This window comes from Heteronotia binoei, chromosome 16 (assembly GCF_032191835.1).
Source record: "Heteronotia binoei isolate CCM8104 ecotype False Entrance Well chromosome 16, APGP_CSIRO_Hbin_v1, whole genome shotgun sequence".
Taxonomy (NCBI): domain Eukaryota; kingdom Metazoa; phylum Chordata; class Lepidosauria; order Squamata; family Gekkonidae; genus Heteronotia; species Heteronotia binoei.
Window position 1 is genome coordinate 24,126,667 of NC_083238.1, and position 26,617 is coordinate 24,153,283.

The window sequence follows — 26,617 nt, forward strand, 5'->3', positions numbered from 1 at the left end:
CCGGGAAAGTCCCGATTCTGGCCCCCAATTCCCGCCTCCTGGGCTGGCTATACCAGGACCATTAGAGATCCCGGTTTAGCCAGCGGGGAGCCGGCGGGCCGCGCGCGCTGTCGGGGAAGGCGGCGAGTGAGGGACCGAGCGTCCCTGCGCGTGCGCACGGCGGTGTGGCGGGCTCTGCGCATGCGCGGGGCCAGGAGAGTGAGCGGCGTAGGGCCCGGCACACCGCCGCGCGCACGCGCAGGGACGCTCGTTCCCTCGCTCGCCGCCTTCCCCAACCGCGTGCGCGGCCCGCCAGCTCCTCTCGCTGGCGTAGGGCCCCGGCGGCGGCAGAGGGGGAGGCGGCGGAGGCGGAGGCCGTGGCCGGAGGCCCCGGGTCAGTGGGCTCGGCCGCCTCCTCCTCAGCCGCCGCCAGCAGCGCCGCCAGCAGCACCAGCCGCCGCTGCGCCTCCTGGCCAGCCCGCCCGCCCGGAGGGGAGGCCGCGCCCTGGGAGAAGGTAAGCCGGCAGGCAGGGACGGAGGGAGGGGGCCAAAAGCGGGGGGGGGCGGCTGGCGGGAGGGGGAGGCCGGCCTTCCTTCCTTCCTTCCCTCCCTCCTCCCTTCCTTCCTTCCCTCCTTCCTTCCTTCCTTTCTCCTTCCTCCCTCCTTCCCTCCTCCCTTCCTTCCCTCCCTCCTTCCTTCCTTTCTTCCTTCCTCCCTCCCTCCTTCCTTCCTCCCTTTCTTCCTTCCTCCCTCCTTCCCTCCTTCCTTCCTTCCCTCCCTCCCTCCTCCCTTCCTTCCCTCCCTCCTTCCTTCCTTCCTCCTTCCTTCCTTTCTTCCTTCCTCCCTCCTTCACTCCTTCCTTCCCTCCCTCCTTCCCTCCCTCCCTCCTTCTTCCCTCCCTCCCTCCTTCCTTCCTCCTTCCTTCCTTTCTTCCTTCCTCCCTCCCTCCCTCCCTCCTCCTTCCCTCCCTCCCTCCTTCCTCCTTCCTTCCTTTCTTCCTTCCTTCCTCCCTCCTTCCCTCCCTCCCTCCTTCTTCCCTCCCTCCCTCCTTCCTTCCTCCTTCCTTCCTTTCTTCCTTCCTCCCTCCCTCCTCCTTCCCTCCCTCCCTCCTTCCTCCTTCCTTCCTTTCTTCCTTCCTTCCTCCCTCCTTCCCTCCCTCCTTCCCTCCCTCCCTCCCTCCTTCCCTCCCTCCCTCCCTCCTCCCTTCCCTCCCTCCTTCCTTTCTTTCTTCCTTCCTCCCTCCTTCCCTCCTTCCTTCCTTCCCTCCTTCCCTCCCTCATCCTTTCCTTCCTTCCCTCCCTCCTTCCTTCCTCCCTCCTTCCTTCCCTCCCTCCTTCCTTCCTTCCCTCCTTTCCTCTCTCCCTCCCTCCCTCCCTCCCTCCTTCCTTCCTTCCTTCCTTCCTTCCTTCCTTCCTTCCTTCCTTCCTTCCTTCCTTCCTTCCTTCCTTCCTTCCTTCCTTCCGTGGCTCTCAAATATCCGATGTTCATGTCTTGCGGCTCTCAAACATCTGACCTTTATTCTGTGTTGCTCTTTTGTTAAGCAACTCTGGCCACCCCTGGAGTAGACAATACTTACTTTGGTGGACCCAAGCACTGATTCAGTGTAAGGGAGCTTTGTGTTTGTGTCTTCTGGTGCAATTTTGTTCTCAAATCCTGCATTTACTTCATCAGTATATGGGATAAGGCACTTTCTCAACTGTGCTGCATAATGCAGCCTATTTATTTTGTCCTGTTTGCTCTGTTGGCTCTATCTGCGCCACTTTCATCACTGAAGCAGCCTGTCGGTCACTTCCAGGTTCCTGTCCTGCATCTCGACCTGTGTTATTAGTGACAGACTGCTTCGGTGGGCCGCTGCGCCGGCCCCCTGGGTCCCACAACGATGGGACCGATGCCACAGGGACGGGCTCGAAACACTCTATAACCCCTCAAAAGAACAGCAGTCTAGCTCGCTTCCCCCGAGCCCTGCCGCCATAAGCCTCAAGGGGGCTCATTTTGCGGCATCTCCCGGCGGGAGGGTGGCACCCGCACGGGACACATATCAAATGAAAGAGGGGGCGCAGGGCTATCAGAAACAGCCGGCGGAGGGAGTCGGGAGAGCACCCCACTGGGGGATCCACACCCCGAAAGTGATGAAGGTGGCGCAGATAGAGCCAACAGAGCAAACAGGACAAAATAAATAGGCTGCATTATGCAGCACAGTCTCACTGGAATCTCACTGGAATCTGACTGGCTTCTCAGCGTGGAACCCGTTCTCTCTAGTCTTCTCACTTTGAAAAAAGTAAAAAAAGAGTTTTATTTAACTTTATTTCCCCCTTTCCCTCTCTATAAATAATCTTGGTGTTTCCGGCGGTGATATTTGGGGGATTTTTGGGGACGTCACAGGAAGTGCTGTGAAGTCACTTCCTGTTTCCGGCAGTGGCATTTGGGGGAAATGATGTCACAGGAAGTGATGTCACTTCCTGCTTCCGGCAGGTGGCACGGGGAAATGATGTCACGGGAAGTGATGTCACTTCCTGTTTCCGGCGGTGGCATGATGTCACCGGAAGTGCTGTCGCCGGAAGTGATGTCACTTCCTGTTTCCGGCAGGTGGCGCGGGGGGGGGAAATGATGTCACAGGAAGTGATGTCACTTCCTGTTTCCGGCTGTGCCATGTCGTTACCGGAAGTGATGTCACTTCCTGTTTCCGGTGGTGGCATGCCGTCACCGGAAGTGACGTCACTGGAAGTGACGTCACTTCCTGTTTCCGGCTGCGCGCGCACACACACATTCCTTCCCCCCTCAAGGTGTCCCTGGCTGGCCTGCAGATATTATGACCACCCTACTCTCAAAGGCACCTGGTAGGTTTGTGAAGGTGGGATGGCACAAACTGAGATTCACGAACCACGAACCTGGTTCATGACAAATTTTGGTTCGTAATTCAGTTCTTGCCCATCCCTAGTACAAGCTAAACATCGATTTTATGCAGCTGTAATGTAGTCTCTTGTTTTTCTGTCATACTATGGTGTTCTGCTCATTGCATTTTCCTTTTTTTCTTTTATTCATATCTATACAAAGTTTGTGGGAAATTCTTACTGGTAACTCTTGGAAATTCTAATTTTCCCCCATCCTTCCTGATAGACAGAAGAGCATAGGAGTGCGGGAGAAATCTGTCTTTGAATACCAACATAGCCAATGAGTCAGAAGGTTAATTTTCTCTTTTTTCTCCTAAATGGCAGATTTGCTCTTTTGATCCAGGGCTTGGTCAGAGAATAATGGGTTTATATACAGGCTGGTGATTCGTTGATGACTTTCTGAATCACCAGCTTTACCTTGAATCTATTTATGAGTCTACGTGGATTCTGAATGGGGATTGTTAACTGCTTGGGATGTCTATCACAGAGTGCTCTATGTAAAAGCAACTATCCCCGCTTGAAACAGTGCTAATGATATTGTTTGAAATGAAATGAAAAATAGAAGTGATGGAAGACACCTGTATTGTTCAGGTTCACAGTCTCCCATGATACGAATGGAAGGTGAATGAGATCTATGTGTATTCATCACATGTGGCGATTCATATGCAGCATCCATATGGTTTTCTTTACAGTAGCGTGGGAATATCGACATATCAGATTTACCTTTTCTTCAAGAACAGAATGAAATTAAAAGGGGTTACAGTAGGGTAGCCGATTGGGCAAGGAGGTGCAGTGATCATTTATTTAGCAAGAGGGATTTATTTAGCAAAAGGAATCTGATTTGGGAAAGGCATCTGAATTGGGGAGGGGCTACGGCATGGTGGTAGAGCATCCGATTGGCATGCAAACGGTTCCTGGTTCAATCCTTGACATCTCTAGTTAAAAATATCAGGTGGTTGGTGATGCAGAAGACCCCTACCTGAGATCATGGAGAGTTGCTGCCAGTCTGAGTAGATAATTTTGCTTTGATGGGCCTGTGGTCTAATTCAGCAGCTCTGTTCACATGTCACTCATACATCTGTTTGTAAGAAAGAGCTGGTTAGTGCATGTTCACTTTACAAATGAAACTGGAGACTAGTACCTGGATTAATATTTAAATCACACATTTAGATATACATACATTGAGCATAATATGAGAATTGCTCAGTGCATAGACAATGAAAAATTAAGTGTACACTGTACAGAGCTTGCATGTGAATGTACAAGAGTTTAGAGGTCATGATCCATTGTGAGAGAAAGAGGGAAAGATTTTCAGAAGGGAGACGTTAAATCATAGCTGCCCATCTTGAAATGCATGTGCCGTGTCCTTACTGGCAGAGGTAGGGTAGATGGAAAAACCTGACTTGAAGGCTGAATTCCAAATTTAACACACCTAATTCCCTCTTTGTGGGCGAGGGTTTCCTGTGATGTGTATGTGTGTGAAATGCCATCAAGTCATTAACGACTTCAGGCCCGTAGCTACGAGAGGGCCTGTGGGGGCACAGCCCCCTGTCTGCTAGGCAGGGCCCCCTGACTTGGGGCCCCTAACCAGCCTCCAGTGCCTCAGCTGCATCCTTCTCCATTCTGCCGTCGTCATACACCGTTGCTTCTGCTTGCTTAGGGGATGTGATCATACACAGTTGCTTCTGCCTGCTTAGGGGCCGGAAGAATTCTCTGACCCCTCAGCAAGCAGAAACAACAGGGCACTTTCAGAGGCGAGGACTGAAAGTTAAGCTCCCTGTTGCTTCTGCTTGCTTTGGGGCTGGAAGGAATCTCTGACCTCTCAGCAAGCAGAAACAATAGGGCACATTCGGAGCCCAGGACTGAAAGTTAAGCTCCCTGTTGCTTCTGCTTGCTTAGGGGCTGGAAGAAATCTTTGACCCCCCAGCAAGCAGAAACAACAGAGCACTTTCAGCGCCCAGGACTGAAAGTTAAGCTTCACGTTGGGCTGATGTTGGGCTAGAGGGCGCCTGCAAGAAGAGGCCATTCTGGCCCTCAAGTGGGGCGGCGGGGGTAGGGGGCTGATGGCTCCATTGCAGACAGGGCAGGGTAAGGTAGGCTGGCACACACAAATGGAGGTCTCGGCTGCAATCCAGGGCTGGGGATCAGTGGAGAGGTGATGTTCGCCTGCAGGGGTTTTCTGGCCTGGTCTCGCTGGCCACCAGAGTGAGGGTGGGAGCTGCGCTTGGGCAGCCTCAGCTCGCCCTCCAGGAAGAAATCCGAATTGGAGATCTTGTAGCCCCAAAAGTCAGTTGCAACTTGGTGGTGCCTTCCACCTGCCCCCCCCCCTTGTCCCGCCGAGCTTGCCTTGCTGGATCATGCTACAGGTAAGGGCAGGAGACCGTGCGGCATGTATCTAAACCTCTGAGTGGCTCCCCAGCAGAGCTGCTGGAAGAGGGGTGGAAAGGGATTACCTTGGGGCAGCTGTGGGGAGGGGGGAGGCTGCATGGCAGCGAGCTGGCAGCTTTCTTCCTCAGCGGTGGTAGGAGAGAAGGCCATGGAGGTTGGGGCCACTATGTGCCCCCTGAAAAAAATCAGGGCCCCCCAATTCTTCAAATCCTGGCTATGGGGCTGAACAATTTACGATGTCCTTATTAATTAATGACCTCCAAAATGTCCTGTCATTAACAGCTTGCTCAGATCTTGCAAACCTTAGGAGCCATGGCTTCCTTGATTGAGTCAATCCATTTCATGTTGCATCTTCCTCTCGTCCGGCTGCCTTCAACATTTCCTGTTATTATTGTATTTTCCAGTGACATGTCTTATCACAATGTAACCAAAGTTGCAAGAGCCTCAGTTTAGTCATTTTAGCTTCCAAGGAGAGTTCAGGCTTGATTTGATCTAGAACCCACTTATTTGTCTTTTGGGGAGTTTGTAGTATTGGTGAAACTCTCCTCCAACATTACGTGTCAAAGGAATCGACTTTCTTCCTGTCAGCTTTCTTCACTTTCCAGATACCCATACATAATAATGGTGAATACTACAGTATGAATTATCTCGATCTTGGTCAAAGTTGCCACATCCTTACTGTTGTGTATGTGGACTCTGTGTTTCATGTGACGGGCTCCTGACAGGCTCATTGGAGGACTTGGACACAATGGGAAGCAGGATCCAAACCTCTGCTTCCCTGGACCGATCACCAGCCCCCTGCTGGTTCAAATGACCCAATGACGTTCTAGCGTGGGAACTTTAGAGTGTATATAGTTGGCCCCGTTGGCCCAGTTCAGTAGTCTTAGTTTAATCGTTGCCATGCTGTAATCACAATAAAGAGCTTGATCACTGCAACCTCGCCTCTTCATGTACTGAACCCACTATTTAACACTTACCCTTAAGCAGGCCTCGGATTCAGCGGGAGCTCACAGGAGCAGAGCTCCTGAAACTTTCTGACAGTACCACCTCCTCCTTCCCACCTTGTCCATTGAATAGTAGGTGCAGCTGCTTAACCATCCCTGGATGAGCTCCACCACCTTTTTTTTCTACAAAACAACCCCTGCCCTTAAGAATCTTTTTTAGCTCCTTCCTGGCTGCCCTTCGCAGTCTCAATCTTACATAACATAAGAACATAAGAGAAGCCATGTTAGATCAGGCCAATGGCCCATCCAGTCCAACACTCTGTGTCACACAGTGGCAAAAATTTTTTATATATACACACACACTGTGGCTAATAGCCACTGATGGACCTCTGCTCCATATTTTTATCTAAACCCCTCTTGAAGGTGGCTATGCTTGTGGCCGCCACCACCTCCTGTGGCAGTGAATTCCACATGTTAATCACCCTTGGGGTGAAGAAGTACTTCCTTTTATCCTTTTTAACCTTTCTGCTCAGCAATTTCATCGAATGCCCACGGTTCTTGTATTGTGAGAAAGGGAGAAAAGTACTCTACTTTCTCCATCCCATGCATTATCTTATAAACCTCTATCATGTCACCCCGCAGTCGACGTTTCTCCAAGCTAAAGAGTCCCAAGCGTTTCAACCTTTCTTCATAGGGAAAGTGTTCCAGCCCTTTAATCATTCTAGTTGCTTTTTTCTGGACTTTCTCCAATGCTGTAATATCCTTTTTGAGGTGTGGCGACCAGAACTGCACACAGTACTCCAAATGAGACCGCACCATCGATTTATACAGCAGCATTATGATAATGGCTGATTTGTTTTCAATTCCCTTCCTAATAATTCCCAGCATGGTGTTGGCCTTTTTATTGCAAACACATACTGTCTTGACATTTTCAGTGAGTTATCTACCACAACCCCAAGATCTCTCTCTTGGTCAGTCTCTGCCAGTTCACACCCCATCAACTTGTATTTGTAGCTGGGATTCTTGGCCCCAATGTGCATTACTTTGCACATGGCCACATTGAACCGCATCTGCCACATTGACGCCCACTCACCCAGCCTCAACAGATCCCTTTGGAGTTCCTCACAATCCTCTCTGGTTCTCACCACCCTGAACAATTTAGTGTCATCCGCAAACTTGGCCACTTCACTGCTCACTCCCAACTCTAAATCATTTATGAACAAGTTAAAGAGCATGGGATCCAGAACCGAGCCCTGCGGCACCCCACTTCTTACCGTCCTCCACTGCGAAGACTGCCCATTTATACTCACTCTGTGCTTCCTCTTACTCAGCCAGTTTTTGATCCACAAGAGGACCTGTCCTTTTACTCCATGACTCTCGAGCTTTCTAAGGAGCCTTTGATGAGGAACTTTATCAAAAGCTTTCTGGAAGTCAAGGTAAACAACATCTATTGGGTCTCCTTTGTCCACATGTTTGTTCACCCCCTCAAAGAAATGTAACAGGTTAGTGAGGCAAGATCTTCCCTTACAGAACCCATGCTGAGTCTTCCTCAATAACCCATGTTCATCAATGTGCCTACTCATTCTGTCCTTCTGATTTCCTGGTTGCAGTCTCCTTTTTGGTTGATGATGGAGCCAAGGAACAGAAAATATTTAACAACATCAGTTTCCTCATTGTCAGCCTTAAAGGCTGGATGCATACAGGCAGCTTGGGTCATCAGCCTCCCAACTCAGGAGAAAGCTGGCATAGTTAGAGGCACCCCGAGGTGGTAGACAATGCACACACTGCTGCTGGAAGAGGAATGGGCTGTGTGTGCCCAGGAGGAGGAGTCACACCGCTTGAGTGCTTGGGAGGCGTTTCCCTGGCACTCCCTGGTCAGGAAAGGTGACAGGGAAGTGCCTCAGAGATTTGCCTTCAGTTAGTAACTGGTGACTTTTTGGAGCAGCATAGAGGTGCCACAGGATGAGGTAAGGGTAATGTCACATTCTCAGGGTGCAGGCAGGCAGGAGTCCAAAGCCAGTCCAAGGTCAAAGTCCAGGATGTCAAGCAGGAGCCAAGTCACCAATGCAGAATCACAAACCGGAATCAGAAGTCAATGTCCAAAAGCCAAAAGGTCAGGGTGCCAAGGAAATCAAGCAGGTCAGGATCAGGAAGGAGCGTGGATGCAAGCCAGAGAATAGACTTGTTGCTTCCACAAGGTTACCAGGTCCTGGGTGGGAGCTATATGGGAGTCTCAATCAGCCTGCTCCCTGGGTGGCAGTGACTCTGCTAGAACTCAGGGTTGAGAGTTCTGAAGCATTGGCGTGCCTCATGTCTTTGCTCTGAAAGTTCTTTCCGGAGCCTGCTTCAAACTCTTGAGATGGGAGGAGGAGATCTTGGAGGAGATTGATTGTCAGCAGCTGACACTGGTGCCTGGAGAGTGATTGATGGGCCAGCTGCTGTTTGTTCAGCTGAGGGAACTTGCTGGCAGCTCTTCCAGGTCTGTTAACCCTTCCGGCTCCTCCTCGTCTGGGCTCATGACAGGCAAGTGAGGGCCCAAATTGGCTGTCTGAATGCAGCCAGAGTTGTATAATTCCCCAGTAGTCATGACTTTTGTCTTCGTGATGTTCAGCTGTAATCCTGCTTTGACACTTTCTACTTCAACTTTATCAGTAGTCATTTCAAGTCTTCACTATTTCCTGCCAGTAATGTAGTATCATCTGCATATCTTTAAAACTGTTTATGTTCCTTCTGCCAGTTTTCACTCCACCATGTAAATCAAATCGTGCTTTCCTTATGATATGTTCTGCATATAGACTGAAGAGACAGGAGACAAAATGTATCCTTGTTTGACACATGTGCCAACTGGAAACCATTTGGATCTTCCGTATCCTATCCTAACTGTAGCCTCTTGTCTAGAGTATAGGTTGCACATCAAAACTACCAGATGTTGTGGCACACCCATTTATTTTAAAAATCCATCATAATTTCCCATGCAGCCAAAAGCTATGAAACAGAATTTCGTCTCCCATTTTAGTTCTGAATTTCTGTTATATGCTGCAGTGATAGTGATAGTTGGGTCAAATTAAATGATCTTACTTGCTAGTAACCAAGATAGAGGAAACTTATTTCTTTGACTAATATTTGTTCAGGATAAAGCTAATTATGACTTATGAATACTTATATGCTGACACATTCAAAAATGATTGAATATTTAATGATTACAGCTTGGAGAGACGTCAACCGAGGGGTGACATGATAGAGGTTTACAAGATTATTCATGGGATAGAGAAGGTAGAGAAAGAAATACTTTTCTCCCTTTCTCACAATACAAGAACTCGTGGGCATTCAATGAAATTGTTGAGCAGTCAGGTTAGAATGAATAAAAGGAAGTACTTCTTCATCCAAAGGGTGATGAACACATGGAATTCACTGGAACAGGAGGTGGTGGCAGCTACAATCATTGATGGCTTCAAGAAGGGATTGGATAAACATATGGAGCAGTGATCCATCAGTGGCTATTAGCCACAGGGTACAGATGGAACTCTCTGTCTGGGGCAGTGATACTCTGTATTCTTGGTGCTTGGGAGGGCAACAGTGGGAGGTCTCCTAGTGTCTTGGTCCCACTGATGGACTTCCTGATGGCACCTAGTTTTTTTGGCCACTGTGTGACACAGAGTGTTGGACTGGATGGGCCATTGGCCTGATCCAACATGACTTTTCTTATGTTCTTAATGGCAAACCACCCCTAAACATCTCTTGCCTTGAAAACCATATGGGGTTGCCATAAGTCAACTGCAACTTGACAGCAAAAGAAAGAGAGGGAGAGGGAGAGGGGGGCGTGTTGTAAGAACACTTTTCAGAGACTAAGAACGATTAAATACACCTTGAGTAAAATTTTGAGTAGACCTTCTTAAGATTGTTTCTTAAGAGAACAGTCCTAATCAGGTCTACTGAATGGGGCTTAATCCCAGGAAAGTGGTTTTAAGATTGCACTATAAATGTATTGTACTCCACCAATACAGAGTCGCATATGCTTTGGCAGCCTGGAAAATACTAGTGAAATCTGTTTCTGAAGGGCAGTTTTTTAAACATTAGTACTTTTGTGAGTATCTAAAGTGCTATCAAGCTGCAGCCAACTTCTGTTGATCCCAGCTAGGGGCTTGAAGGCAACTGAGAAGCAGAGGTGATTTGCTATTGCCTTCCTCTGCAGTGCCTTCCCTAATGGTCTTCCATCCAAGTATGGATCTTGCTTAGCTTCCAACATCTGATTTAAATGGGCAATACCATGCTGCCTTCCCTCCTAAAGTACTTTCAGATTTGGTTATTTTGATGATATTTTTTATTATTTTTGTTTTATTTCTTGTGATTGATTGTAATGGCCTTTGGCTATATGTAGGGATGGGCATGAACCAAAGCATGAAACAAATTTGTACTGAATCAGGGTGGTTTATGCTTCAGGAATAAGGGGTTCAGGATAATGTGTCTCCCCCCCCATGATCCACCTATGAACCCCAAAATACAAACCAGTTAATGCTTCAGGGAGTTTGTTGGGGCCCCACCCATATAACTGCCAGGTGAGGCCACTGAACCAAAAGTGAGCCCTGAAGGAATTAAAATGCTTTTGGAGCTCACAAGGGAGTTCTGGCCATCACATTTAAAGGGACAGCACATCTTTTAAAATGCCTTTCTTCCATAGGAAATAATTAAGGATAGGGGCACCATATTTTGGGGCTCATAGAATTGGACCCTCTGGTCCAATCGTTTTGAAAACTTGAGAGGTATTTTGGGGAGAGGCACTAGATGCTATACTAAAAATCTGGTGCCTCTACCTCAAAAAATAGCCCCCCCCAGAGCCCCCAATACCCATGGATCAATTTCCTATTATTCCCTATGGGAATCGTTCTCCATAGGGAATAATAGAGTGCCCAGTAGACATTTCCCTCCCCCCCTATGCTTTCTAAAGGGGGGGAGGGCCTCCAAACTAGGGAATCCCCTGCCCCCTCCCTCTCACACACACACACACTTACCAGATCTTCCTCCGGACAACTCTACTTCCTGTGAAAACGAAAGCAAAAGAAAGGGAGGGGCCGTTTTCAGAAGCCCTTCCTTTCCTGCTTCCTGCCCAGCCTTAAAGGGGCAGACATTTTGCAAACGGCTCAGGAGCTCTACAAAATGAAGCCTAAAGGTATGTTCTCCCCTCCCTCCACCCCCCACCCCCGCTTCCAGAGTTTTGAAGAGCGGGAGATGAGGCTGCGAACCCAGAAGTCCTCCCGCCAGAGCGGGAGGTTTGGGAAGCCTAATGTGTGCAGATTGCTTTTATTTGAGCACACAGTCATTTTCCTGAAGAACAAATGTAGAAACTGAATTAATTGAGCATGCAACTGTTAGAGCCACCTCATTTAAATAGGTTAGACATGAACTTATACTCCTCAAAAATCCTCAATTAAGTAAAATTAATGGTTTCATATCAAAACCTGAAGATATCTAAGATATCAGAGGAAGATGAAGCTACCTTAAGTCAGCCTTTAAGAGATGAAGGAAGTTGATAAGAAATTCTCAAAGAATAAAACCCCTGGGTTTGACGGATTCATCTCTCAAGTTCTACCATAGTTTTATAGATGTGGTTGCAAACACAAGTAGGCTCATATAAACCTATTAACCTTTTAAATTACAATTATAAAATAGTTACCTCAGTGTTAACAAATAGATTAAAGCAAGTCATATTGAGATACATCAGTGAGTTTCATCTCTGGGTGTTCAGTAGCAACAAATATTAGGAAACTTATAGTGCAATCCTAAACAGATCTATTCAGAATTCCACTGAAGTCTGCTCAATGGGACTTACTCCCAGGAAAGTGGTTTTAGGATTGCACTGCTTTTATCTTAAGGCATTATGTAAAAAAAAAAATCTCAAAGATGATTTTTTTATGTTTGAATGCAGAGAAAGCTTTTGATTGGGTTGAACATACATTTCTTTTGAAATGTTTAGAGGCTTATGGGTGTGATTAACAGTTTAATATGTCAGCCAAAATAATATATGCAACTTCTTAAGCACACTTAATGTAATGTCAAGACGTATACATAATGTAATGTCAAGACCTTTTTCATTAAATAGAGGTGTGAAGCAGGGATGTCCACTATCAGCCTTAATGTTTAATTTGTATATTGAGGTATTAGCAATAGCAATATGAGGTCTGGAATTAATATCTGGTTTGAAAATAGGATCTTCTCAGTATAAGATAATGTTATTTGTAGGTGATATCATAATTTTTTAAACAGAGATTTAGGAATCTAGGAATCGTATAAGTAGTATATTTAATCTATTCTTGAAAGTTTCAGGCTATAAGATAAATGTCAACAAAACCATAATAATGCCACTTAATGGTGCAGTATCAGAAACGAATTCTTCAAATAGACTAGAAAAGATAGAGGTGATGGATAGTGAGCTGGGATCATTTTGTAGAAAAAGAGGTGCTGGAGCTCATTAGCCCAACTCATTTGCACAACTCATTTGCATATGCTACACACCCCTGACATCACCAGAAGGTGTACTAAATTCTATCAGCTCAGCATCTACCTTAAATGCTTGAATTATAATTGTCATAATAAAACCTTACTCCTATTATACTTTTAAATTAGTTTCTCCTATGTGGCCACAGTGGCATGATGATTTTCATCTGTTTTGGTTATTTTCCCTTTTTTATGGGGGAAATATTAGAGTTCAGCAAAATTCTCACAGGGGCTTTGAACAATGGAGCCCAGAAGCAATTTTTTTGGGGGGTGGGGCGGGCGGTAAGAAAGAATTAGCACAAAATTTAGAATTTCTGGAGTGCCACTCCTGCCCAAAATGAGGCCTCGTAGTGATGGCTCCTATTTAAGTGTAAAGATTAGAAAAAGATGACTGAAAACGGTTTTAACTAAGTAATTGCTGATACTAAACAAAAATTTTCAATATGGGAAAAATATAATCTTTTTTTTTATTTTAGGAGCTCCCTGAAGGCTCCAGTCTTCCCCAGTGTGTCTGCTGTGGCAGGTATGCTGGGGAAGGCACGGGGAGGCATCTTTAATTGACTCTCCATGGCTCCAGCCTTACTCAGCCAGCCCACTGTGGCAGACCTGCTGGGGAAGGCTGGAGCCATCAGGGAGGTGTTTAAAGTTGCCTCCCTGTGCCTTGCCTGCCTCAGTGGGCACCCTGGGGGGAGTTGAACCATTGGGGAAGCATCTTTAAACACCTCCCCAATGGCTTCCCCAGCCCCCCTTTACATCCAGGGGCAGGCTGCCATCATTAAAGGGAAGGCAATTTGGTTATTTTCCCATTTTTTATGGGGAAAATATTAGAGTTCAGCAAAATTCTCACAGGGGCTTTGAACAATGGAGCCCAGAAGCAATTTTTTTTGGGGGGTGGGGCGGGCGGAGTGATGGAGAGGGGGATTTAAAGTTTAAATGACTGGGTGGGGCAGCCAAAGAAAACCAAAGAAAGAAAAAGGGGGTTGCTCAGCTAAGAACAATAGAAAGGGAAAATCTGTGAAGGAGGGCAAAATCATTATAACATGTATTTGTGATATTTGGCCTTGAAGTGGAATTGCCTAAATCCAGTTTGGAGATGAAAAAGCTGCAGTTTTCTTCTGAGCAGTCCGAGAATACCTGATGTTATAGCGTTAACACAAAGATGATGTGGACCTGTTCAGTGCCTGGATAGAGATCACTGGGAAGCTGCTGCAGACTCCTCCAATCTAACTAAAAGAAGAGCAGGATGAGAGAGATGAATTTGATTTGTATGGGTCAGCTTGACATGGCTAGCTGCCACTCTGCAGTGCCAGTAAAGCAGCCTTAATGTTTGTTGCATTTCCTTTGTGTTTTCTGTCTGTCACCTAGGCAACCGAAAACCTGCTCTCCTGGAACTCCCAATTGAAATGCTAATAAGCTTGTTAGCAGGTGGCGGTGGGCTTGCCCTTGCCCAGCTCTTAATTGGCTTTTCGCAAGCCCTATCTTTTTGGTTGGCTTCAATATTGACTGGCTTGCATCATCATGTGTTTTGGAACCCTTCCGACCAATTGGGATGAATTAGATTTTTTATAATGGGGAAGAGCTAGGAGCGTTCTTCATCACCTTCTCTTCTGCTTCAAATACTAGGCTAGAGCAGCTCTAGAATCCTTGTAATCGGTATTTTTTTTGGTTGTCTGGTCACAGCTGACTTATGGCGACCCCATGGGGTTTCCATGGCAAGAGGTATTCAGAAGTGATTTGCCATTGCCTACCTCCACTTCCCAGCCCTGGACTTCCCTAGTGGTCTCCCATCTGAATACTAACCAGGGCCGACCCTGCTTAGCTTCCAAGAGCTGATGAGACTGGACTAGCCTGGGTCATTCAGGTTAGGACCTTTGTAATCATCCCCATTTTGAAATGGCCTGGACCAGGACTTTTGGAAACCCGACTGCTGAAATAAATTACTTCCCTGTTGCTTTATGCCATCATGGGATCAGCAAAATTCACTTTGCAACCACGTTTCAAAATGCCTTCTGCCCTTTTAGGCTTTGAGATCCTGATTGATCTGATTTCCTAATAAGAAACTTATTTTTATCCATTACTCCAGTGGTCCTGCAAATCTCTGCCAGCACTCCAAATGGCAGAGCAGGAGAGGGTTTGAGTACTTAGGAACAGTTTATCATATATTGTTTTTTTCCTAGAGAAGTCACATTGGTGATTGCGTACTCAGCATGTAGTCCAGAACACAAGGATAGGGCTAATGCTCCTAAGTGCTTAAGCACTCTGCTTGAGCTTACATATTGGTAAATATATATATATAGGTAGGAACAGTTTTGCACTATTTGAAAATGGTGGACTAAGCCATACTAAGTATTAAATCACCTCTGTATGGTTCCTCTAGAAGAAATATGAGCAATTCCTCCTAAGCTAAGTGATTTGTCATCTGTATTATAATGGTAAATGGGTATTTTTAGCCTATATGATGGATCAAATCCCACCCAAATGCCAGTAGGTTGGAAAGCCAAGTATTAATCATTCAGGTTATTCTGAAACAATGACAGTAGATCATTACTATATGGGGAATTATTTTACTATGTCAGAGTTGATTCCCTGTGCCTGATTAGGGAACTGTTGAGAGCCAGTTTGGTATAGTGGTTAAGTGTGTGGACTCTTATCTGGGATAACTGAGTTTGATTCCCCACTCCTCTATATGTACTGGGTTTGATTCCCCACTCCTCCATATGTACCTTGAGTCATATGTACCTAGATCCCCATCAGTCCGGCTTCTGCCCAGGTCATGGGACAGAGACAGTACTGGTCGCCCTGGTGGAAGACCTCCAGTGGCATCTGGACTGAGGCGGTTTGGCAGTGCTGATGCTATTGGCTGCATTTGACATGGTCAACCACCTGTTGCTGACACAGGGATTCAGGATTGGCCTTGCAATGACTCTCCTCTTTCCTTTCTGGTCAGGGGCAAAGGGTGGTGATCGGGGGACAGTCATGCTGGAGACACCCGCTTAATTGTGGTGTGACCCAAGGGGCAGTGCTCTCCCTGATGTTGTTTAACAGCGAGCATGTGCTTGGAAACCCAACATCAAGCACTGAAGCATTGGGTCCACTTGCTCCGTGAGCACAGATGAATGCTCTTGTCTACTAATCCCCTTGGGTAACATTGGCCACTCCGGAAGGATTCCTGGATATTCTCCCTGCTGTGGAGGAGAGTGGCTGAGAGATTGCGTTCATCAGCCTATTTCAGGAAATGCGGATTCCATCCAAAGTGTACTGATAAAAGAGATTTGCCGTTTAAATGCAAAATAGGTTTTAAGGTGGTCATGGCCTTAGAGGAATCATAATAGTATTAAAAACCCCTTTGCATTATCCAAATAACAGAAAGCAGGAAGCACTATGATGATTGCTTGAATCTATTCTGGTCTTGGATATCACCAAGCGGAGCAGTCATGATCCCTACTGTACGAAATACTAAGAAATGCCTGTATTGTAAGGCATGATTACAATCTAAGCAGCAAATACATTTTTGGATATATTACCAAGGAAGAAGTATGTGTTTGATTGTAAAAAATCAAACTTGCCATGCAACAAAGCTGGATTTGTGACAACATGGCAACAACAAGTTTTGAGAATTAGCATTAAAGTATGGCTGAGTTGACAATGAGTAATTATTTTTATTAAGTGCTATAATGCCTGTTTGTAAAAGTTAATTATATGGATAACATACTGCTCGATAGTCTTTTTTCATTCAAATCATTTGCTTACCTGACACAAAGGATTGTTGGTTGCAGCCAATAATTCTAATATCTAATTGCGTTAACAATTCTTCTTTTTTTTTTGTAAGTCATATATATAGATAGATGAAAAAGAGGTTGCTTGAAGCCATGTTGGTTCAAGTCTAGAAATATAAGTCACACAATACCTTTCATGAAGACCTGTCCAAATGACACAAAACATTGTGTATCATTTTGGTAATGGAAAGCACCATCAAGTCCCAGACAACGGATGGTGACTTCTCATGGGATTTTCCAGACAAGAGATGAACTGAAATGGTTTACCATTTCCTGGCTCTACACAGTTCCATTATGCTCTCCCATCCAGGGGCATAAACTATAGGGGGCAGTGGGGTGCAAGCCGCTGGGATTTCCTGGAGGGGGCTATGCCCCCTGCTCTGCATAACGAGGCTTAAACTGTGTAGTCTCATTCTCTCCACTCACACAGAGTGCCAACTCCACTTTCTCTTTCTGGGACTTTGGGACATTTACTTGCCACACAGGAGCTCCCTTCTACTGCAGTATTTTTCCCCCTTAGGATCTTTGGAAGTTCTGCTGGGGAAAATAGTGGTTCAAATGCTAGAAGTTACGGTGGTTTTGGAAACCTGAGACTTGAAGCTTTTGAGAAAAAGAAATGGAAGTTATAGGAGTAGCCATCTCTTTTATCTCTGTGCATGTGTACATGGTGGAAGGGAGGAGATAAAGCTCACCAAATATAGGAAGTAAGATGATTCTGCAGTCCTGGACCCTATTTCAACCAATCCAATGCTCCCATAATTTTAGGAGCGGGTATCAGAGAAGCTAGTATTTACTATGTGTTTTTCTGTGGATTCTGAGATGCATTAGGAGATTCATACTGAGTATTCGGTATGTGAGTGGTGTAGTTGTTAGAGTGCTGGTTCAAGAGTGGGATGACCAGTGCTCAAACCTCCATTTAGCCATGAAGCACACTCAATGACATGATCTTGGGCCAGTCAGATACTCAGCCTAAGTTGTGAGGAAGGAGAGAGGGGGAGGAAGTATTTCCTTTCATAAAGAAATGAAATATTTACTCAAATTGTCTCAGTGAAGGAGATCATGACATTTTTCCTCTCACAGTCCTTTCTTTGACTGTGATTCAGACTGTTACAAGTGAAAAAAGTTATATTATTAAAACCACATGATTATTGTATATGTTTTTTTTTGAAAATTTAAATAATTTCATATTTAAATAATTTAATGTAGTGTGGACTGGGACCAGTTTTAGCCTTTTGCCCCCCCCCAACCCCCCCCCCCCCTGAGACATCTATACCCCTGCTCCCATCCAAATTCGAACCGTGGCTGATCCTGCTTAGCTTCTGAAATCTGACATCAGGCTAGCCTGGGCCATCCAGATCTTAATAAAGGTCAGTTGGTTAATCTTAATAAAAGTTATTACACGGCTTTTGTTTTTGCAGTTGGCCATTTAGTCTCTGTACCAGCTTCTCAGCTGTTTTTTATTATCTCATTGCTTCCATTTAATGGCCTTTCTTTCTCGTCTTTTCCCCCCAGACACCCCTTCACAGAGGGTACAGTTTATTCTTGGAACAGAGGATGATGACGAAGAACACATCCCTCATGACTTGTTCACAGAGCTCGATGAAATTTGTTGGCGTGAAGGAGAGGATGGCGAGTGGAGGGAGATGGCCAGGTGAATGTCTGTTGAAGGAAGCCTTTGAGTTCACATTTGTCACTCATGGAAAACAAGCAAGCATACATGGTAGAACATTTCAGAGTCATGTGGAAGTGAAAAAAAAATGGCCATTGTTGTTACAACCAAACACATCCTTTACATCCATGTACCAGCAGTAGTATTTTGACAAGACAGGGCTTTCTTCAAAAGGAGAGCCAGTTTGGTGTAGTGGTTAAGTGTGCAGACTCTTATCTGGGAGAACCGGGTTTGATTCCCCACTCCTCCACTTGCACCTGCTGGAATGGCCTTGGGTCAGCCATAGCTCTGGCAGAGGTTGTCCTTGAAAGGGCAGCTGCTGGGAGAACCCTCTCCAGCCCCACCCACCTCACAGGGTGTCTGTTGTGGGGGAGGAAGGTAAAGGAGATTGTGAGCCGCTCTGAGACTCTTTGGAGTGGAGGGTGGGATATAAATCCAATATCTTCAAAGCCAGATGTTACTATCTGGAGTAAATATTTTATAGGCCAGAGCAGATTTGGAATTTAAAAAAAATGAAACTGGCAAAGAATAATAAACAATGGAGATCTCTTGATCTCTCTCATTCAGACACACACATACTCACACACAAAAATGCTGAAGATATTTCATTCATCTCCAGAAGAAAGCATTGTGAATGTAAATTTGGTTTAAACCAAGGTTCAAGAGAACAGAAAATACTGCTCTTGCCTATTTGTCTTTTTATTTAACTGATGTGGTCCTGGTTAGGTAATGTAATATAGCAAATGATTACTGTTTATCATAATGAAGTAGAGGCGCCATTACATAATGCCTTGTGCAGCACTAATCCTGAAATAATAGGCTTTGGTGGGTAAATCCTAAATCTAACATAGTTCTAGTAAAGTAGGCATTGATCTGGCGATAAATCTAGTTGTGAAGGAAAGTATTCCTTACCCTTAGCAGGCCAACATATCCTCAGCAATGCTTTTCTGTTTGATGGGTTTGTGCTCCTCAGTTTACTCTATTTTAAACAGAAAGTTTTGGAAGTGGGGGTTTGTGGCATATAAAAGACAGCGGCCAGTTTGTTCAGTGCTTGGAGTGGGGGTGGGATAATCATTCCTCCTCTTCAAAAGAGCCTAAGGTCTACCGTAAGAAAGGGAAGCCCAGTTAGGTTTGCCAACCTCCAGGTGATATAAAAATATTGAACACTCCATGAAAAATCTGACACTAGAAGACATTGCCTCCAGTTCTGTCAGTCTGAAGTCTTCAAAAGCTTTAAGTTGTTCAAACATTTATTGTAAAAATGGTTGTTAAAAAGTCCTAAGTTAATTCAGGATCCTCAAATGTTTGCTGTTGCTAAAAGTTGTAAGTTAATTCAGGATCTTTGTAAAACAGTGGTCTCATTCCAGTACGCTCCCAAATCAACTGGAAATGCCTGTTAGGTTTCATAAACTTGACTCCCTTGGATTCTTTGTCCAGCCCTTTAAGAGAAGCCCAGAGCAGATAGAAGTGTTGAGCCGTGCCATATCCTTTGGAAATACAGAGCAGTGCCAATTGAAATAATTTAGTGAGTATATATGAGTGTATCTTGAATAAGACTCAGGACAATATGCATTTAAAATATTGTTAAATCAGGTTTTTTATGACGTGCCAGCCCCTTTAGTGAGCTGCCTGAAGAAGGATTGGCTCTGAAAAGAGGATGGAAGCAGCAGTCCGTTTGCAGCCACACCTGTTTTGGGAGCAGTCATATCTATTTGGGAGTTATTGGACTTTGAATAGCTCTGCAAACAAGGAGAGAACACAGTACATCATTCTGTAGAATGGACTGTTTTATTTTTTTAAATACTAGTGGATATTATTGAATTGTTTAGTATAAAAATTGTTTTAATATATGTATTAGTAAAAATCCTCACAGAATGTCCAATATTTTTATGCCTACTTATACCTGTGAGCTCTCTATCTTGACAGCCTCCAGGTGGTGGCTGGAGATCCCCTGGGATTACAACTGATCTCCAGGTGACAGAGATCAGTTCACCTAGAGAAAATGGCTGCCTTGGAGGGGGGACTCTATGGCGTAATACCCTGCTGAGGTTCCTCCCCTCGTCAAACCTTGAACCTCATTAACTTCCTTAACCTCTTAGTTCAGTAGCCTTCAGCCTTCAAACCAGGGATCTACTGAAACATGGGTTCTGCTTATCATTTTCATCTGCTCTATTGTCTTCCTATTAATTTATCCAGATCTGACCTTCTGTCTCTTTCTCTGAAATGTATGAACGTCCATATTCCTGGTCTGTGCCCTCCCTAGTGAAGATGCCCAGTCCATATTTCCTTATTGCTTTCCTTATTTCTCTTTCTCTTCCTGGCTTCACTGATATGTAGTTTCTTAAATGTGGGTAGGAAAAGCTCCTCCCCCTCTAGACATCACCTGGTTGATCAGATGCAAGGTAAACAGTCAGGTATCTGTACTTTTGCCAGTTCTGCATGATATTTTTGCCACTTTCCTTCACCCTAACATAGAGAACTGCAGCTTCCCACAGTTCTCTCCTCTGCTTCTACATGAGTGTTAAAAAAGTAAAGGAACTCTGTTTTCCTTTACATCTGGTGTCTCTTTCTCCCTGTCACCTTTTTTTTTTTAAGTGGTAATACCATCCTTAGGTCAGGGTGCAATTCACGTGTAGGCCATGACCAATCATTTGATGACTAATGATCTAACTGAATGTTGTAGCAAAGTCCCACTTTTGGAGCACTTTAATATCTCATGTTAAGATCTACCAAGATACTTACTGTTCACTTAGTCAGAAGAAATGCAACAGATACCAGTGAATGGTGTGGGCGAGAAGTTGGCTGAAGATCAATACCTCCAGGAAGACAACAGATGTAGCTAAAGTAAATACAGAAAATATTGAGCAAGTTACTACAGAGCATTAAAAGTTCCTGTTGTTTTGCTGGTCATAATAATCATAATATCCTTAACTGTGATCCGGCAGTTTAGAAGTATCAGTGAGCAATAGCACATATAAAGAATCATAGAATCATACAGCTGGAAGGAACCTCCAGGGTCATCTAGTCCAACCCCCTGCACAATGCAGGAAACTCACAAACACCTCTCCCTGAATTCACAGCATTTTAATTGCTGTCAGATGGCCATCTAGACTTTGTTTAAAAACCTCCAAGGAAGGAGAGCCCACCACCTCCCGAGGAAGCCTGTTCCACTGAGGAATCGCTCTAACGGTCAGGAAGTTCTTCCTAATGTTGAGCCAGAAACTCTTTTGATTTGATTTCAACCCATTGGTTCTGGTCCTACCTTCTGGGGCCACAGAAAACAATTCCACAGCATCCTCTACATAGTTCTGTATAGATATACAGTGTCATAGAGTCCACCCTCCAAAGCTGCCATTTTCTCCAGTGGAACTGATCTCTGTAGTCTGGAGCTGGAATTCCAGGGATCCCCAGGTCCCACCTGGAGGCTGGCATCCATAACTGATTATAAAAAAATAAGATCCATTTAGTACAGAACATACCTGTTTCTCACCTCTCTTTTTAACAACCATGTGGTGTGGATTACTCTGAGAGAGAAAGAGAGAGAGAGCAACTGACCCAAGGTTACCAAACAAGTTTCAAAGCAGAGTGGTGATTTGAACCTGGGTCTCCCATATCCCATTCCAATACACTAGCCACTACGCCCTATTGGCTTAAGTAGTTAGATACATCGTCTGATTCAGAATCACTGCCTTGCACCTGTCCCCTTAATTCCTTCTTCCTGTATGGTTGCCAGGTCTGTGTTGAAAAGTACCTGGAGACTTTGGGGGTGGAGCCGGGAGAGGGTGAGATTTGGAGAGGGGAGGGGCCTCAGCTTGGTACAATGCCATAGAATCCACTCTTCAAAGCAGCCATTTTCTTTAGGGGGACTGATCTCTGCCAGCTGGAGATCAATTGTAAAAGCAGGAGATCCCCAGGCCCCACCTGGAGGCTGGCAACTCTATTGTGTGTATGATTTTTAGTAAACCTGCAGACAGCTTACTTTTTTTAAAAAAAATTGCTTGCATGAAGCGCTTAATAACTTCAAAAGCCTTTAAATAAAATGTACATTTATTGATTTTATCTAGAATATTTGCTTACTGCTTCTTCAGAGTCCTGCTCAAGGCAGTTTACAGTTAAGGACCATAGCGTAAAACAAAGTTTATTTAAAAACACATTAGCCATTAGACATAATAAGCATCATAAAAATGATGCACAAAGCAGAGCAGACTATTAAAATGATAAGATAAAAGCCGTAAGTAAAGACCTGCATTAAAAAAAAATATGTTTTGACCTGGCAACTCAGAGAAAGTGAAGCAGGCACTGGGTAAACCTCAGGGGGAGAGCATTCCAGAAGTGAGGTGCCACCACAGAAAATACCCTGTCTCTAGTCACAACCAGCCTCACCTCTGACGGCAAGGGACAGAGACAAGGGCTTGAGAGGCAGATCTTAACAGGCAGACGGGATGATATGGAGGTGATGGGCCTTCAGGTATCCTGGCCCCAAGACATTTAGGGCCTGGCATGTGAACCATTTTCGGTCATTCTGATTTTGATGCTCCAACCTTGTAATGTAAGAGCACATTATCCATGATCCTTCTGATACACATGGTTACCATATTGTGCAATAGGCTTACCAATCCCCAGGTCCCAGCTGGGGTTCTTCCGCTTTCCCAGGCTCTTTTCCACCCCCAGTCAGCTGGTCGGCGGGGGAAGCCCCACCTCCAAAGCCACCATGTGACTTTCCACCTCTGGAGGCTTCAGTCTCCGATTGGAAAGGCTTACTCTTGGGATGGTGTGTCTGTGTTACTTCGAAGAAGTTGGCTGCAACTTGTAAGTAGAGAGGCCAATCCCTCACCAGGAGAACCGGGTTTGATTCCCCACTCCTCCACTTGCACCTGCTGGAATGACCTTGGGTCAGCCAGAGCTCTTTGCAGCGTTGTCCTTGAAAGGGCCGCTGCTGTGAGAGCCCTCTCCAGCCCCACCCACCTCACAGGGTGTCTGTTGTGGGGGAGGAAGGTAAAGGAGATTGTGAGCCGCTCTGAGACTCTTCGGAGTGGAGGGCAGGATATAAATCCAATATCTTCATCTACCTCACAGGGTGTCTGTTGTGGGGGAGGAAGGGAAAGGAGGTTGTGAGCCGCTCTGAGACTCTTCGGAGTGGAGGGCGGGATATAAATCCAATATCTTCATCTACCTCACAGGGTGTCTGTTGTGGGGGAGGAAGGTAAAGGAGATTGTGAGCCGCTCTGAGACTCTTCGGAGTGGAGGGCGGGATATAAATCCAATATCTTCTTCTTCTTCACTTCAGAGTCGCCAGAAAGGGGAGGAGGGAGGGAAGGAAATGTCTGCTGGGCACTTCATTATTCCCTATGTGGAGATCGATTCTCATAGGGTATAATGGGGAATTGATCTGGAGGTATCGGGGGCTCCGGGGGGTTGTTTTTTGAGGTAGAGGAACCAAATTTTCAGTATAGCATTTAGTGCCTCTCCCCAAAATGCCCCCCAAGTTTCAAAACGATTGGACCAGGGGGTCCAATTCTATGAGCCCCAAAAGAAGGTGTCCCTATCCTATATTATTTCCTATGGAAGGAAGGCGTTTTAAAAGGTGTGTTGTCCCTTTAAATGTGATGACCAGAACTCCCTTGGAGTTCAATTATGCTTGTCACACCCTTGCTTCTGGCTCCGCCCCCCAATGTCTCCTGGCTCCATCCCCAAAGTCTCCTGGCTCCACCCCCAAAGTCCCCAGATATTTCTTGAATTTGACTTAGCAACCCTATTGTGCAAACAGAGCAACATAACCACTTTTCTGTTGGTGCTCATGAAACCATATCCTGAAATAATCAGGATTTCAAGTCTATGTACCTGAAATTGGAGAATACTCACATTCAGGCAGAATGGCAACTGCTCATATCAACAGGGCTACATGTTACACAGTCAGTAGGAAAGCAATAAAGTATAATAACTGAAAAAGACTAAGGATTCTTCTACTAATGGAACAAATGGTAGGATCCAATGCAATGTGTCTATTTAATTTTATCCTAACAATTCAGCCTAAGGCTGGATAGAGATTTGAACCAACAACTTCCACTTGGAACTTCAAGTGGACTTCAAGTGGAACTTCTTAAGTCGCTGCATTCTGCTGTTTTGCAAAATGCAATTGCGGCTACCCTTGAAGACTGTCTGGAAACTTCAGTTGGTAAATAATGCTGCATCCAGAGTATTTACTAGAGTGGGTCCTAGGGACCATAACACTCCAGTCTTGTTCCACTCACAGTGGCTTCCAAATTGCTGGTAATGATCTTGAGAACCCTGTATGGTCCAGGGCTAACATACATTAAGAAGCACCTTCTCCCATAAGAGCCTAGCTGCTCACTCTCGTCCTCCTCAGAAGTCCTGCTTTGGTTGTCCCCACCACTTGAGGCTAGGTGGATGGCAACCCAAGCAAAGGCCTTCTCCATCATGGCACCAGTACTTTGGAATTCCCTCCTCAGTGAGATTCATCTGTCTCCCCATATTGATGTCTTTCACCAGCAGGTGAAAACGTTTTTGTTTTGTCTGGCACACCCCCAATAACATTTTTGACCCGCTCTCTAATATTGTTTGTTTATGTGTTTTTAATTGAATTTTATATTTTTAACTTATTTTAATTGTTAAAATATTTTAATGTTGTTATGCTGGGTGCCATGTGGACCCTGATTGGGTGGGAAGGCTGTATAACATTGTTTAAAATAAATAAATAAATGTTGATTAAACTGTTTGCTCATTTAGGTGGTTGAAGTTTGAAGAAGATGTTGAAGATGGAGGGGAGAGGTGGAGTAAACCGTACGTTGCCACTCTATCGCTACATAGTTTGTTTGAGTTGAGAAGTTGTATCCTCAATGGCACCGTGCTGCTAGACATGAGAGCAAATTCTTTAGAAGAAATTGCAGGTAAGTTTGTGCTTCACCTTGGTAATATGTGGGAATGGGCACAGACTCGAACCCGAACTAAAATCTGGCCCGGACTTTACCTTTTTCGAGGTTCAAACAGTTCGGTTCAAAAGTCACATGTTTGGACCAGGAAGTCTCCGAACTTTCTGCCCAGTTCGGAACCTCTTGTGCACTCTTGGCAAAGAAACTCCACCCATGGAGTTTCGTGCTGAAAAGTGGGTATGAGTGGGATATTTCCAGCCATCGAGGGACCAATAGTGACAGTCTGAAGATGACAGGCAAGTCTGATTTCCAATGACAAGCATTGATCTGACTTCCTCAGGATGGGGGGGTGGGTGGGATGTATATAATCACTGGAGGCGCATTCCTGTCCTCTGTTCGCATCTGGTTTTTGTTCTTCTTGCGTGTGAAAGAATATCTTTTGGTGGATTGAAGGGGGGAATTACTGGGGTGGGTGGAGAAACCTGTTGAATCTCCTGGCCTTTATACAAACTGCCAGAGTAAAAGCATCACCTCTCTCTTTTTTCTCCTTTCTTTGCATTCAGAGCTACATTCTCTCTCCCTCCCCCCACCATCTTTTTCTTTGCTGTGAGGTGTGGGAAACATGGATAGATTTTTTTCATCTAAAACATGTTTTTGATTTGATTTGGGGGTGGACTGTTCACTTTTGCGGGTTCTGAAAACTTCCCTTTTCTCTACATGCTGGCTGTGAGGTCCCCTTTCTTCTCCTCCAAAAAGCACCCCGTTTCTTCGTGCATAGCTTAAGTCTCTGCCTGGGGGGTATCCTCTCCCACTCAGGCACCCAAACTACCTACACATTTTTCGGGGGGTTGGCTAACTGCTGTCTTCCCTGGCTGTGGGGTCCCCTTTCTGCTCCTCCAAAAAGCACCCCATTTCTTTCTGCATTGCTTGAGTCTCTGCCTGGGGAGGTTTCCACTCTCCTCTCCCACTCAGGCACCCAAACTACCTACAGATTTCTGGGGGGCTTGGCTAACTGCCCTCTTCCCGGGCTGTGGGGTATCCTTGCTGGTCCTCCAAAAAAGCATCCTTTCTCCTCTGCCACATATTCCCACACATTCCCTTAGCTAGTCCACCAGTGCCCCCTCCCACAGCTGTGCAGTGAGTCCCAGCTGCCAGGCTTGGCTGTCCCTTTCACCTTCCCAGGTAGCATAGAAGGCTTGGCCCCAATCAGTCATCATGTCACCAGGACTGGGTGGCTAGTCCCAGGAAGACACAGCCACCTGCAGCCATGTGGGTGATCCCAGGGGAGGTACTCTGGGAGTCTGATGCCTGTAGCTTAACCAGGTCCACACTGTAGTGTCTCAAACTGACACTGGACAACTCCCCCAAAAACAGTTTCCTGGAGGCACCTTGCTTGGTGGTCTGCTACTTGGATGCTCCCAAATCTGACATGCATGTAATATATGGGCCATGTGGAGGGTCACCCCAGGGAGGAATTGTGTGCGTTGAAGACCTCTAGCTTACACAGGTCAGTTTTTGTCACTTCTGAACCAGCAGAGGTGACATCCCACTGAAAAGCATTGCAGTGAATGACCTTTTTAAGGGGTCT

The 26,617-nt window shown here is 45.6% G+C and overlaps 1 protein-coding gene across 7 annotated transcripts in view; it reads left to right on the forward strand.

The window, feature by feature from the left end:
- Nucleotides 1-26,617, forward strand: part of SLC4A10 (solute carrier family 4 member 10) — a 292,827-nt gene that overhangs the window by 154,119 nt on the left and 112,091 nt on the right. For all 7 annotated transcript variants that reach the window (XM_060257354.1, XM_060257358.1, XM_060257353.1 and 4 more), the window contains exons 4-5: nt 17,983-18,121; nt 24,887-25,047. In XM_060257354.1, the coding sequence (XP_060113337.1) occupies nt 17,983-18,121; nt 24,887-25,047 (300 nt within the window). The remainder of the gene's footprint in view (nt 1-17,982; nt 18,122-24,886; nt 25,048-26,617) is intronic.